We start from the raw sequence: 14920 nt of genomic DNA, 5'->3' as shown, positions 1-14920 counted from the left end.
ACAGAAATAACGCAGGTACGCTGCGATTTGCTGCTCTCAAAAGTTTGGCGCAGTGAGTGCTTGTTTACGAAACTTGCAGCTACTTTTCTTGTTGTTATTTTTGTCAGGTGACAGCGTGACGTCACGACTGTTTTGTCTGGGAAGGAGCTGAGTCGCTGCTTGTTGCGTAGTGTCGAGAGGCCTATGGTTAACCATCTGCAACGCTAACTATTTCGCACCGCGAAGTTCTGGTAAGTGCTGAGCTGATCGACTGATCGCTTTCTTACCGTGTCCTGGCGAAACCGTATCTGCGTAGCTTATTTCCTTGTGTGCAGCGGCATAATCGGGACACGCATATCTCGGAAAGGCTTAGTAGGGTCGCCACTGTTGGCCTGTTTATTGAAGCCGGTTACATATTTGTTTTTCCCCTTGTGCCTTGAGCATCGCTGGATTCCTCAGGAACCAGTGATTTCGCCGTCGTTGACTTGTACTGTGCATTATTTACAAATATTTCATCGATCAGAGCGCTCTCGATTTTGCGTTCATATCCACCCCCACTTTCCCGTTTTCCATTCTTGACTTGGCATATGCGCAATAGCTAACGCTGGCGGTTAATGGAGCTTAGTTTGTAGTTCCTCGAAACGATCAAAGCTCTCTGACGAACTTGTCTGCCGACTAAAGAAGATTGCGTTTCCTTGAGATGCCCACAAATTTTCAGTACCTCGCTTTGGTAAGAAGTGGAAGGGAGGGGGGAGGGGGGTGGGGAGAGAGGCCAGTTGCTTTTCTCGACTACCTAAGCGACACGAATAGCCAGCGAACCCGTAAGAAAGAAAGAAGGAAAAAAAAAAAAAAAGGTCTAGAAGGAACAAAAGCTTCACAGCAGTTGGCGCAAGTTGCATTCTGGAAAAATACTGGCGACAAGAAAAAAAAAAAAAAAATAAAAAACGCCGCGTTTCCATCCTCAGTCCCGTCCGACCGCCTGGCCTACGGCGCATAAAGAATAATAATAAAAAAAAAGTCTAGCGAGAGGCCGCAGCTGTTATCGCGATCTTGTTTTCCCGTTCGCAGCGTATGTAGCGCAGTCGCCCGAAGCGCTGGAGTTGACGTGCCTTGCACGAACCTTGACTAGCACTTCTGCTGTGCCGTATTGGCGCCATTTTGTTTTTCTCACATAGCCGTCGCGCTGACCGCTAACTTGCGGCACGCACTTCCACCCTCTTTTTCATTTCAAGACAAGGGAGCCATGACGACCCGGGTGTTTATCGGGCACCTCAGCTATCAGGTCCGCGAGAAAGATGTGGACCGGTTCTTCAAAGGCTACGGCCGCGTCGGTGACATACACCTGAAGAACGGCTTTGGGTTTGTGGTGAGTCGCTTTGCGTTGCGCTTTCTCTGGTGCTTTCTCTCTTGTTCAATGGTGCTCGTTAAAGATGCCAAGTTCGGCGAAACCGGAGACGTTGGACCCGGTGAGCAGGGCCGCTGCTGGCGCCATCTGGTAGCGTTGACCTCAATTGCGAAACGACAGTGCAGGAACAAAAAAAAGAAAAAAAAAGTTAACTGTGAGACAGCAAAAACTATGCATTTTTTCCTGTGGCAGCTAAAACGCCTGTCCTGCGTTTAAAAGGGACTAGGAACTCCGTACTAATTCAAAGAAAGCTGGAGCATGGCTGGATACCGGTGTCACAAGGCCACTTCCAATCACGATCGAGCCGGATGCGGATGGAAATTCTCGACCGTGATAGGCTCCTTCTATACCTTGTGCAAAGGAGCCAATCGCGGTCTAGAAATTCGATCCTATGGGGTTCAATAGCGATCGGAAGTGACCCTGTGACACCAGTATTACTAAATCAAGGGACTATTTTGCATAGCAGCCACTTGAAAGTTTTTGCAGCAGCATAATTGTCACGAATGTATATAGGCCAAATTTCTTCGTCGAGAATACTTATGCAATGTGTCGTGGCTGGGTGCACAAGATTGTGCTATCAGCATCGATGTTCCCATCGTCCATGGTGTGCTGGTGTTTCGTGCATTGGAAATCTAGTGTAATTAAACTCTCTTGTCACCGCATCTTCTGTGGCTGTCACTCGGTGCACTTTTGATTGTGATTGAGCCCGATCAGGATTGAATTTCTTGAATCAAGGTATGGCTCCTTTTCGCAGCTTGTGCAAGGAAGCCAGTCGTAGTTGAGAACCTTGATCCCGATAGGGTTCACTTGCGATGAAAAGTGTGCAGCCCGACCTCCACGTAAAACTGGTAGCCGGTGTGAAAAGGACGTGCGTGTTTGGCAGTGCACAGGTCACAAATGCTTTTTTTTTTCCTGGTGTTTCCAGGAGTTCGAAGACCACAGAGATGCAGACGATGCCATCAAGGACCTCAATGGCAAGGAGCTGCTTGGAGAAAGGTACGTCGAGCGGTCAGCGCACGGGAGATTGATGTGCATCTCTACACTGTTTTAAGTCTCATTGGAGCCTGATAAGCGCTGGGTCGTGGAGCGCACCTGCAAACGTAGCGAGGCAAGGCACACATGCTGAGCGTTTGATTGTCTGAGTGTGCTGATCGTCTGCTAGGCTGTTTCAAATAATCTGGCATAGCCACTGCTGTTTATGGGCTTATCTGTCATTTGCAACTACTCGTTACGTAACCATTGTGTGTGTAGGAGCACGCGTGTGCACTTCAGTTTGCATTGAAAGTGGATAGACAGCAGGAGGTATGGTGTGGCTTACTGGAATAGCCTCGCACACTATGCCTGAACAAGAGTATGCTCTGGGTGCACGTGCCTGGCCTCACTGTTTTCGTAGACGCCGACACAGCGCTGGCCATTGTCGTTGACGGTCCCGATGGCATTTATAACCTTGAGAGAGCTGTATGCCATTAGTGTCCATCATAGCCAAGCTATGATTGAACATCAGTTATTAATATCGTTACTGTGGATATAGAGTTGCAGGTTTAGTGTTCCAAAGGTCATAGGCAATGAGGAGCAGTAAGGCTTAATGCTTGTCCAGGTTTGTGGGCTGTTCTTAGGCGGGCTGGCGAGGTGTGGTCAACATAGGTATGCAAGATGAGGCAGAGATAGTAATTGTTTGGATGGCTTGGCCAGAGAAATACGATTTGCCAAAATGTGACATGGACAAATAAACTGGGCATGCTGGGCAATTCGGTGACGAATAATGCTAGGAGAGGTGCATAAAAGGAGCGAGAACATAAAGAACGCACACGGGAATGTGTGCAAACCAACAGCTTAGCATTTACCGGAACATGGCTGGTTGCAGCTGCATGTGCCCTCTATCTTTTCCATAACGTCGTAGGTCTTATGTGTATTTTTGTGTGTGTGTGTACTTGTTTTGAGAGGGAGGCAGGGAGTGAGCATAACTGTGCTTCTTGTCCGTCGTTGCCAGGGTTTCCGTGGAGCTGGCTCACGGAAGTCGTCGTGGACCTGGGGGCAGGATCCTTGCACCGGGTTCACGGGACTGGAGGTCGCCACCAGGAGGAGGCGGAGGAGGAGGTGGAGGGCGCTACCAGGGCGGAGCCAGGGACAGGTCAGCACGAGTCACAGCGTGCATAGCAGTGTAGTTGTGTTGTACAGGGGGTAGCAAAACTGTGTGGGATGCATGTGCAGCTGCTACGGAAAAAGATTAGCACAAGTGGCCGATGACCGGAGCAAGGATATTGCGATACGCGGCGCTCTTGTTGGCGTGCACACTGGTATCTAAAGCTGCCACATGATTCATGTTTCAAAGAAGGGGGGGTGCGTTTTCGGGGTGCTAGGGAACCAATAGCGTCGTGTGCCTCAATTTATTTGATCAGGTGATCGGTCACTTGTGCTAATCTTTTTCCGCTGCAGCTATACCATGCCTTTTATTTTCGAACCACCTCGCTTGAAAACTGAGAGAGCAACAGCAGGATTGGATAAAGTTGGCTAAGGCATTGTTTAGAGCCATTTGGATTATAACTTGAACTGTCAAGCGATGCAAGTCTGTTTGCATTAACCTTTTTAAAAGACGGTAAAGTGAAACATTGAATCAGTTTGCTAAAGAATACTGGTAAATTATTTTGAAAACACTATTGTCATCAATTTTGTGGTAATTGGTTGATTATTAGAGAAAATGGAGTTCAAACTTTCATTCTTCTGAAATTTAACACCTGAACCCTGCGCTGGTAAGTCACTGACGTTGCTGACTTCGAAATATTTCGACGTATCTGGGCTGGTCTGCCGTTGGGAAGGTTTTCGAAATTTTCAGAGTTCACGTTTTGGCTCCTTAAAAATACAGTGCAGTTTATCTTTGCTGATAAAAAATTAACTGAACCCGCCAGACGCAGTTGAAATCTATGGCGTAATGACGAGCTGTTGCTGGAACTTCAAGGTGGTGTTGGGCCACCCATCTTTCCGGTTTGTTTCTTTTCTTGCTTATCAAGCCTCCTTTCAGGTTTTTTTTTCTTTTCTGCGCTCGGGTGTAGTAAGCTGCAGCTATCTCAGGAATGGAGTGAACCAATTTATAAGGCACTCACCTTACTATGAGACATTAAAAAAAGATCACATCAAGAATGTTTCAGGCATGCATGCCTAACTGTTTGACAAAGTGAGGGATTACCAGTGTATGTTTAGTTGCAAGTTTTAGTGCTTGCATTGTTTGGTTGTGCTTTCTGTCTTGTGTATTGTACTATATTATCCTCGACAATGCTGCACCAACTGGCCTGCACTACTACACTCTTGAATTTTTTTTGTTGCTGTTGCCAGTGTGTGCCCAATGCAGCGTTCTCATCTCATTTCCATTTTTTTTTCTTCCGTTTGGTACCAGCAGTAGGTTTGGGCCTCCGGTGAGGACAAACTACCAGCTGGTCGTCGAGAACCTGAGCAGTCACGTCAGCTGGCAGGTAAATGACCGAGGCAGCCGCACTGTCTCGAGGTATCATTGTCACGCCATCCGAGCTTGTGTGTGCATGTTCACAGTGCTCTTGTTGCATGCGCTTTAATGGGCAAAATTTACAAAATTGCTACCAAGTTGTAAGCAGAATTTGAGCACTAGGTGGTGGAGAAAAAAAAAGGGGAAACTCGCAGACTAGTTTAATTTGGAATGCCTGCTGAAGTTTGCGTCTGGCAGTTTGTATGCGGCTGTGGTGTTTGTTGCTCCCCCATTTTTTTTTTTAGATCAGGAAGGAAATGCATTTGTCCAATTTCTCCTAAAATTCAGGTAGTGGTTTATTAAAACGGTGGCTAAATAAGGAAAGAAAAGGCTGGCCCCGTTGTTATTTCTGTGGCTGTATTTGAATAGCAGCTTAGTGCTTGAGATGCGGCCCTGTGAGACCAAGTGAAACAATTTTTGCCTCAGTTGGGCTGTTCCTAAAATGTTTGTGCCGGAATCTGAAATAGCAGCGACAGGGCTTTGTTCTGGAACGTTCTGTACGCAGACAAAAATAGCAGCTACGAAGGTTACCAGCTGTGATAGTGTACGTGTACGTGCAGCTGTTGCTTGTGCTACAGGGCAGCCTTGCAGTTGTGTGACCGGATTCATTGTGTTAAAGAGCCTGCGCTCAATTCAAAGCATACCGGCCGCAGTGGTTCAGCGACTGCTGCTGACGAGGTCGTGGGTTCAATTCCCGACGGTGATGGTAGCATTTTGATTTGCGCAGAATGTAAAAAAGCTTTCGTATTATGCTTTGGGTGAACGATAAACAACCTCATGTTGAAATTAATTTATCACTGCCCACCGTGCAGTTTCAAAACATTAAATCTAAAATTGAGGGAATAAATCTTGGTTTTGAAGTATGCGACTACGGCCAGAATTAGTTCGACTGGCTGCATGCTTCCAGTTGCAGTTTGGTTGCACTGCAAAAAAAAAAAAAAAAAGAGGGCTTTGTAGCAAACCGAGCCACTTGGTTTCTTCGTGCGTCTTGGTACTCTACAGGAACTGTGCTTGTTCATAGTCTTCCACTTAGAAAAGTTTAGGCTTTGGTTCCCGCTATCAATATGACTGCTTTGTTTCTTTTAACCCAAGATAGTGGCCACTTTAGAGGCAAATTTATGGAAGTACAGCATGGGAAGTTGACAACACAGCCGCATACTGTGTTCTGCAGATGCACATGGCCTTGAAGATGAGGGGGAGGGGGGAATGGGGGGTTACTTACGTGGTCACATCTTACTTAATTGGCCATTAAGTCGAGCTAACAGCTCACATCGTAACTGTTCACCATACTGTGTGGTGAACTAGAACACGGTTGATTGTCTCGGATGAACTTAACTGTTTTAAGGTTTTCCGAATTGGTTGCCCGCAGCACTTGGCGGGCGGGAAGGCGTTGGTCGGGGCTCCTGCGGGAACCATTCTTTTTTTTTTTTTTGGTGGAAATTTCTGCAATGAATCTTGTACAGAACAGAAGGTATTAGTTCAATGGAACATAATTAAGACTGGTACCTTGCTGTTAACACTATTTTGTTATTTCAATAAAAACCAATGACATCTAAATCTGCCATGTACGATGGTGACTCGGCGAGCGATTGCCGGTAGGAGGGATTGCCCGAGACGTTCAGCCGTGTTCCAGCTCCCCGTGCCCTCATGAGTGACAACCTGTTTCTCTCTCTCTCTGTTGCTGCATCACTCTCCTCATTTCCCCCTCTCCCCTCAACTAAGAAGGTCGCCGTCTGACTGAAGGAGGTTGTGTCTAGCACACCAACACTGGTTTACGGATGTGGCTACCACCACAAGCCCAGTGGCTGGCTACAGTGTGCCAAGGGATCATAAGGCGGCTACGCTTTTGCAAGCAAGCCCGTAGCTGGGCAGGCCTCGGAGGGCTCGCCAACTCCGCGCCGCCGCCCTCTGGCTGGCTTCCCCATGCAATCTAGGTGTCAGAAACACAGCCGGCAGTCACGGATCGCTCGTTGGATGGATGGATGCACTAAGGAAGGCTGCTGTGGCTTGTGGCTTGGCTACTACCGGCCCGTAGTGCAGCGCCGTCATTGCTGGCGGCCGCGGTCTCACCTTCTCACTGGCGCTGGTGGTGTCTCTGTCTTGGGTGGTCTCTGTGCGCAAGGGTGGTCTCTCTCGCAATGGGTGTGCTCTCTCGGTCTCTGGTTGGTGGGGGGGTGGTCCGTGGATCGGGACCACCCCCGGCTTCCCCCTTCCCCCCGAAAAAGGTAAATCTCCCACCGGACGCCGCGCCCCCTAGCCGAGGCCACCCCCAGTGGCCCGCGGCTGTTGGGGCGGGCTGTTCTCTCTTTGTGCGTGGGCTGCACTGTACGGTGGCTTTTGCGGACCAGGGGCGGGAGTGCGGGTCGGGACCTGCAGTAACAGGTATTGCTGGAACATTTTCAGTGGCTTAGGACTGTGCGTGGCAACTATGCCTAGCGCACAGGTACGTAGGTATTCTTCGTTACTAACTTCACTACTAGGAAATTACTTGGGAAGTCTGAGGCTGATTCGTTTACTTGGCAAAGGGATTGAATAGGTTGTACCTTCCTGGGTACAACTCGTAACTAGGTGGTGATGCACTCTTTAAGCTTGAGCTTGTCGCAAGGCCACTGGAGCAAGCTAGAGCTATCAAATAGGCATTATAATGGGAAATGTATTTTAAGTTGCAAGTCTTTTTTTTTTTTCCCTCGTTGACTTGGAACGTTTCATGAATGAAGTAGAAACACTTTTTCTAAATTGCTGTATCAAAAGTTCTGTAGGGTAAATGTTGGGCTTGGTGCTAGGTGGAGGAAGTGTTAGGTAGCAAAAGCTAGTGCAATGCAGCCCTTGTGTCACACTGTTCGAGAGATTCCTCTTAAAAGTAAACACAAAGTTTGAACTCAAAAACGGACCCCGAGAGAAAGAAAACTGCCTCTTGTTTTCCGGTCACTGTGCTTCTTTTCTCGCACCCCGATATTTGTAGTTAGCACAAGGTACAAAAAGCAGACTTCAATGCAATCTGCTTGGCGGGTAGTGCTAGATCTATGCTTATAGATTTGCAGACACACAGTCTGCAGTATGCTTGCAAAAGATACATGCACGTATCTCTCGTAGATGCATTTTTATGCACATAGGTCAAGGAAGTAAGTCTACATGACATCTTTCTGCCGTTATTGGGAAGGCTGAAGAGATTCCTTGAATGGAATCTACCAAATGGAAGGGGGACAGAAGATTTGTGCTAGCAGATAATTTATATGCAGGTGTTCTGCAGTCAAGTTTTCTAGTGCAGATCCAACCTTCACTTGTAGCAATTAATTGGGTTGGTATTACACATTGTGCTTGCATTATGTGGTGTGCTGGGAAAAGCCAAGCTCCCCTGCGAAGTGCATTGCATTCACATTAAAAGCTAAGTTGCATCATGAACTGTTGCTGAAGTTGGGTTTCAACGAAAGGTGCACTAAAACACTGATCCTAAATCTGATACAAGCGACTGACTCCTCGTTGTGATCATGCCAATGTCAGCTTTTTATTAGCCTTGTGCTTGAGCACCCGTGGTTCTGAAAGTACCGAATAGTATCAGTCTGCTCTTGTAGCGGTTGCATTCCAGATGTATTTAGTTGCCAGGTTAGCTTTATAATGGCAGAATGTTGGGTTTGGGATTGTTACTGCTTACGTTGCCCGTGGCACATGGGTTAAGTGTTCCATGTGCTAGAGTACGTCGACAGTTACCGACCACCGACCTCACAATGCAGGAATGGCACTTAGCGCTTTGCTGACTGTTTACGAGCATAATTGAATTTCATACCGAATGACTGGCGCCTAGCAGCTTTCTCTTTTCTTCGTTCAGCTTGCTGAAAAATGCGTTCAGGAACAAACCTTTGGCTGTGTCATGGTACTGACCTTTCTGTATGTACCATTTGCCCCCCCCCCCCCCCCCTGCCCGTCTTCCCTCTGCCCTTTCCTTCCATGGTTGGACTCTCATAGGACTTGAAGGACTACATGCGCCAGGCAGGCGAGGTGACCTTCACGGATGCCCACAGCAACCGGCCCAACGAAGGGTACGTCCTGTGCTAAAACGCTTCTCGTAGTGGCTAGTCACTGTTTACCAGACAAAACCGATAGTCTACTACAAAAATTGCTCGATGGAAGTGCATCGCTGCAATCGTTCAGCTACTAAGGGAAGCATGGTTAGTGAATGGATTTGTCTGATCTTCGTGCTTGCGGCTTCAGACGTCATGTTACACCTATTACATTTTAGCTTTCTAAATTCCTAAGCACTCGTAGCTTTTTCAAACATAGCAAGGTCTTTGCAGACGCACCCCTAATCATTGCAAAAGTGTTCTGTTTATAACACACATTTTCTTGGATGTAATCGCTTTGCAAAGTCTCAATGCCATTTGAAGTTGGATGAAGTTTAGGCGGCAAATTCATGTACTGGGTCCCGTTACTCCCATGCTGTTGAGGGCCGCTGGTACCCTCAGCTTGCGTAGCCACTCGTGCCTGGGTGCCCTCTAGTAATTTGTGGGAAATTCTGAACAAACGTAATCTAAAATTAGGTGCCATCTTGGCAAAAGCAAGGTTGCTGGCTCGTTTTTGGGTTTGGGCAGCTGTAATCTAGTGGCGCAGTTGCAGGAACGATTGTGTTGTACTTTCAGTTTAAAACGATACTAAGTAGCAGTTAGTTTAGGCAGGTGAAGTAGTTTTTCAAAGCCAAATTGATTATTGCGGTTGATTACTAGGGGTAGAAAGCAGTCCGAACTCGTCATTTCTCGAATCTTGCGTTGCAGCCGCAGCGCTGGTATGTCTACGTGATGTGGATTTCAAGGTGTTGTATTCAGGTCACTTTGGGTGCAGAAGTTTTCTAGCCCTGCTAGGTTGAGCTGTTCAGGGGCTGCATTCTGAAACGTTCCACTAGGCGGAATTTCTTTTTTCGCTTTCAGGTGCGCACTGATTGGCTGTTTTAGCAAAATTGGATGAGCTGATAGGGTGGTTGAGCCCGACGTCATTCAATTTTGCTCAACCAGCCAATCAGCGCGCGCCTGAAAGCGAAAAAAGAAATTTCGCCTAGTGGAACGTTTCAGAATATGGCCCCATTTCGGTTTAGAATACAATGCAGGCCTTTCATATCATAATACCATACCATAATTTTTGAGAAGGTACTGCCGAAATGACATCGCAGTAGGCTGGTGCTGTAGCATAGGGGCAGGAGTTTCACCTGTTCTCATTTCTTGCGTTTTGTTTGGCTTAAGGGTGGATGCAGCTTTCGCATAGCGAAAAATGGCCAAAATACAGATTTCTTGAACATACATTTTCAATTTCTGTAACTCTTTTTCTATCTGATTCCGAAATATCTCCGAAAACCACGTAGAAGTGCTCTAAAAAAATTGTATCAGCCAAGGTGGTGCAAAATTTTGCCGAAATCACGAAAGAACAGCGTTTTTCAAGCCACAATATCTCTGGAACGGCACAACCGAGCGTCGCCATCTTGGTCTCGCCGGAAAGCGCATTTCTCAGTCTTCAAATTTGCCGCTGCAGCTATCCTCCGTGCAGAAACAAGAACACAAAAAACATACGATTGAAGGTCGTTCCCGAGTCTCCGATTGGCCGTGCCCGCCCCGCGACTCCAGCGCAGTTTGCCATTGGTTCGGTGCTCGCTCCGTGATGGCATCGTCTGCTCGGCTCGTTGCGGTCTTTGAACCTAGCGAGCTCTCTATGAATGTCAAAACGGGCGCTACGAGGACATCGCGGTGCTTCCGTTTGTGGATGTCTTAGACCCGTGGCTAGGCATTCCGAGCATTGGCGATGTGGACTTGCGACCAAGCTTCGCACACGGAATCCTCTTACACGTGGCTAAGCATTTCGCGCATAGGCGTCTCCGACTCTGCGATCGAGCACGACTGAGCAAGAGGGACTGTTGGTATTGCACAGGCGTAATTTGCAAATGCAGGTTAAACTTAATGTTCATCTTTAGTGTCCCTTTTAGATGCATTGTGTGTACTGAGACAAGTCTGTCTTTTATATATAAACAAAACTTAAACTGCCTCGTAGAAAAGCCGTTGTAGGAAATTATGTAGGGCACCCCTAGGCTTGCAGTTATTATTGCGATAGCAATTATATGGACACTTCAACCGGATTTCTGCCGTCGGCGTCGCCGTAAGGTTCCCTATAGATAAAATCTTCGCCGCGCGCCGTATGCCCGAGCGGAAGCGTGCGGGGACGCGTGCTATCACGGAGAGCGAACGCACTCAATCTCCCACGTGCAAGCAAGGAAGCAGGAAGCCAGCGCCGGAGGGAGCGGGGGGGGGGGGGGGGGGGCACATTTACTTCAACAACAGCGCTCGTCCGCACCGTCTCTTATCTCCACACGGCTCTGACCTTTATGCGCCGTGCATTCGCCGCTCAGTTTCCGTTGAAGCGATAGACCGCACGTACCTTCGCTCGCTGCGGCGTATGCTTGCTGCCAGCGTTTTGACAGTCGCTCAGTTTCCGTTGAAGCGATAGACCACGTACCTTCGCTCGCTGCGGCGTATGCTTGCTGCCAGCGTTTTGACAGTCGTCTGCAGTCATTCAGTGTGATCTATTCGTGTTTCTTCGTGCGCGCTCACACCACGCTTGTTCATTCAGTTGGTAATAATAGTCGGGTCACATTTTCCAACGCACGCTACACATGCAATGCTGCCCGGATCGGCAGTGCAGCGCTACAGGTGTGTCCCTTCGCACGCGCTGCCCACGGGAAGCGCTTCTCATCAACACCACCGTTTCACTCGCGCCTTCTCGTGGTCATCGAGTCTCTCTTCATGTCGGTCTACTTACGCCGCAGCACACCTGCTTACTTAATCAGCTCATGTTTACTACAATTCACATTGCTACCAAAGCCGCTCACCTTACTTCGTATGACATTGCTGTGTTGCTATCGCATTCATTGCTTCGCCCTTAAGGCGAAACTATGGCATTTTTTTTGTGGCTTTGTGGCTAAAGATTCTGAGAAAAAAAAATGTGCCTTACCGTATTTATTCAAATATAATATGAGGTTTTCTCCTAGAAGTCTTAGCTTCGACATAACCCCTGCCTTATACGCGAATTTTGTCTTTAGCTGTGACTTCATGGCAGTGCGAATTTCGCCTGACAATGTAGTCTTCTTGCAGTGCGCGATGCGATGCCGTGGAGCCACACCTAAAGGCAAAATTCGCGTATAATTAACCTGCACTCCGCGTGTTGAAGCTCCCTTCCCCTTATTTCATGGTCATCATTTTGCATTTTGGCTGTGCTGCTAATGCAGTATTTTGGGTAATCCCTGCCGACTCTAAATAATCTGTCGGCTACTGAATATCGCCTTATATTAGTGTGGGTACTGTTTTCTTGGGTCCCCCAACTGCATCCTCGCCTTATAATTGAATAAATACGGTATATTCTTGTAAATACAGTGCTTCGAGGTGTAAGACAGTGTATCAATTCGGCATATTTCCGTGTCTACACAGGCTTGTTGAGTTCTCCAACTATGCGGACATGAGAAATGCCCTGGCCAAGCTGGACAACACGGACCTGAGTGGTCGCCGGATCAAGCTGTACGAGTCGAAGAAGAGCCGAGCATCAAACCGGTAAGGGTTTTACAGCGTAAGCTGTTATGGGCTCATTCTAATAGCCGTTTCTGGTCGCGTTGATGCCGTCGCCGGCCCCGTAACCGATATCGCCGGAAATGTGAAAAAAAGTACCCGCTCTCCGCCGGGATCGAACACAGGCCCGCTGCGTGGGAGTTGGATACTTTACCACTGAGCCACGCAAGCGCTTGCTATCAGAAGAAAAATTCCCTTTATATGCGCCCTATAGGCACGCACGCAGGCGCAGACTCGAGCCTCCGCCAGTATGGTGGCGCTATCTAGTAAACGTGCCTGCAACCGCTGCGTGCGACGAGATGCGATTCAGACGAGGCGCAATCAACGCTATCCCGATGTTCGACGTGCGCCACGTATTCTGGGTACCTCTTCGGTACACGTTATGGCATCTCCTCGCAAGGTACGAACCGCTGCTGAAGTGAATCGTAGAGCTACGTGAGCGGCTACAACCAGGCATCATCGGGCTCAGAAGACTGCTGTGCCGAGAGCATTACAAGCCGCAGTTCGCCGTCGACGCCAGGCGGACAGTTCAGATCGTTCTCGTCAAAATTGAGGCGAAGACACTTCGCCGCGAAGACCTTGTGCGTGGTGCCAAAATTGGAGCTACTCTAGTGCCGCTCAACCAGCTTACGCTGTGACTGCGGCGTGTGTCGCGCAGGCCTGTGACTTTTTGGCAGGGACTTGTTGGACCTGCCAGTCACGCCTGTTGTCTCAATGTGAGCCGTGCTTATCTTTCCCAGTGCTCTGCTTCACTGGTTGTGGGTATCAGTGTGCAGATGCTGTGAATGTGTCTTGAAACATGCAGCACACGTTCCATGCGCAGCCATTCTACTGTTGAGGTTGCGGGAGGTGGTAGATAGTTTGCTGCTTTTAGTGGGAGGGAAATGGAGCGAGGCTTCGAAGCTGTCTTTCAGAACCTTGCATGTAAAACTCACTTTCATGGCCTTGAAAACACTTGAGTTTTACTACAGAGCACTTAAAAATCCTCGAGTTTCGGCTAAGCGAAAGCGAAACTCGAGGATTAAGTTTTATCCAACCTATGAATCGAGACAATCCGATCTAATTGGCATCTTTGGAGTAAGGAGCAATTGTTTTGTGGTAACTAATGGTGGTTTGTGGTGACTGGTGGTGGTTTGTGCAACGAAGGCCTTTCGAGCACTTTTTCATTCCGTGTGCGTAAAAATGTTTGCTCGTTTAAGACAGGTGTTTTGTTTACAAGCTGGGTTACTGCATCAGGACGTTGGACACCACTTTGCCTACTGAGTGAATACAGTGTGTGTTTTAGCAAGCAAGGCCAGGTTTTCAGGCAGAACAACTTGTCTCATTTCGTTTACAGGTCCCGTTCAAGGTCCCGCTCCCGGTCTCGTTCCCGGTCCCGCCGTTCGACGTCGGACTCGCGTTCTCGCTCCAGGTCCCGCTCTCGGTCTCGCTCCCGGTCGGCGTCCAAGTCTCCAGTCCGCAGGAAGAGCCGCTCCGACAGTCCGCGCAACCGCTCCCGTTCCAGGAGCAGGAGCACGTCGCCGCAGCGCCGTTCGGCTTCCAAGTCGCCCCCTTCCAAGCGGCAGAGCCCCGACTGAGCAGGGGCTTTGCATTTTCCTTCCCCTCAGCTTCAAGCAACGAAGCAATGCTTCCTGCTTAGCAGACTGCCTCTTTGATTTTATACTTGCCCAGGCTCTTGTTGCCTTCATCATGATTTCTTGTATGTCACCCCATTTGATGCCTGTGGAAGTTGCTACCAATTTTTGTCTGCTCAGAGAGAGGGGAAGTGGAAAACATCGTAACATTCAGTCTTGTGCACAATGTGGAAACCATTTTTTACCTGTATTTTTTTCTTTTTTTCACAAATTTGATCTTGCCATCAATGCTAGCATGAAGGGCTGCAATGCCCTGCGTGACAAAGCGCAGCTTCATCCGTTTTGATCCCTTTTTTATTGCAAGCTTAAAGATTGTGTGGAGGTTTACTCCGAATGAAACTAGCCATCTGTTCGACCTTTTTTTCTAGGTTGCGGTAGCAGGTTTTGCGAACAAAGGGATTAGGTTATTCAGGTTCCCAATTATCGTGCTCTACCCAGTTCATGGTTCAGTTATGTTCAGAGGGGAGAAATTCGCACTTGAAGCAGTCGTACTGTGTTCCAGTATTTTTCTCATCAGGAAGTTTCTTTTGTGAGTCTGAAAGTAGTTCTTTTTGTTTTGAAATGTGAGACCGCCTAAGGCCTTTTAGAAAGGTGAGGTCTGTCGTATCCTTTTGTAAAGAAATCATTGGGTGAACCATGTAATAGGTTACTTTCTTTGTAAAAGATTGTTTTTGCACCTGTGTAATAAAATCTCCCAAGAAACTTCTCGTTTTTGTGCTGATTTCGCTGCATTTTTGGGCATTGAGGGTCTTGGGCGCTGTGCCCCACTTGGTGCAAGTGTTGCTATCACACGTTCTTGGACATTGAAAGCTAA

At 48.1% G+C, this 14920-nt stretch overlaps 1 protein-coding gene across 1 annotated transcript in view; it reads left to right on the top strand.

Moving 5' to 3' along the window:
- The window catches only part of LOC119463978 (serine-arginine protein 55), a 29687-nt gene extending 14890 nt beyond the window's left edge, over window positions 1-14797 (top strand). The window contains exons 11-18 of the mRNA XM_049655453.1: window positions 171-230; window positions 1212-1345; window positions 2310-2380; window positions 3375-3515; window positions 4779-4851; window positions 8844-8917; window positions 12338-12457; window positions 13809-14797. Coding sequence (XP_049511410.1) covers window positions 171-230; window positions 1212-1345; window positions 2310-2380; window positions 3375-3515; window positions 4779-4851; window positions 8844-8917; window positions 12338-12457; window positions 13809-14049 — 914 coding nt within the window. The 3' untranslated portion in view covers window positions 14050-14797. The remainder of the gene's footprint in view (window positions 1-170; window positions 231-1211; window positions 1346-2309; window positions 2381-3374; window positions 3516-4778; window positions 4852-8843; window positions 8918-12337; window positions 12458-13808) is intronic.
- Window positions 14798-14920: the final 123 nt, after the last annotated feature.

Source organism: Dermacentor silvarum, chromosome 9, assembly GCF_013339745.2.
Source record: "Dermacentor silvarum isolate Dsil-2018 chromosome 9, BIME_Dsil_1.4, whole genome shotgun sequence".
NCBI lineage: Eukaryota > Metazoa > Arthropoda > Arachnida > Ixodida > Ixodidae > Dermacentor > Dermacentor silvarum.
The sequence above is the reverse complement of the archived record's forward strand: the minus strand, read 5'-3'. Positions and strand labels throughout refer to the sequence as shown.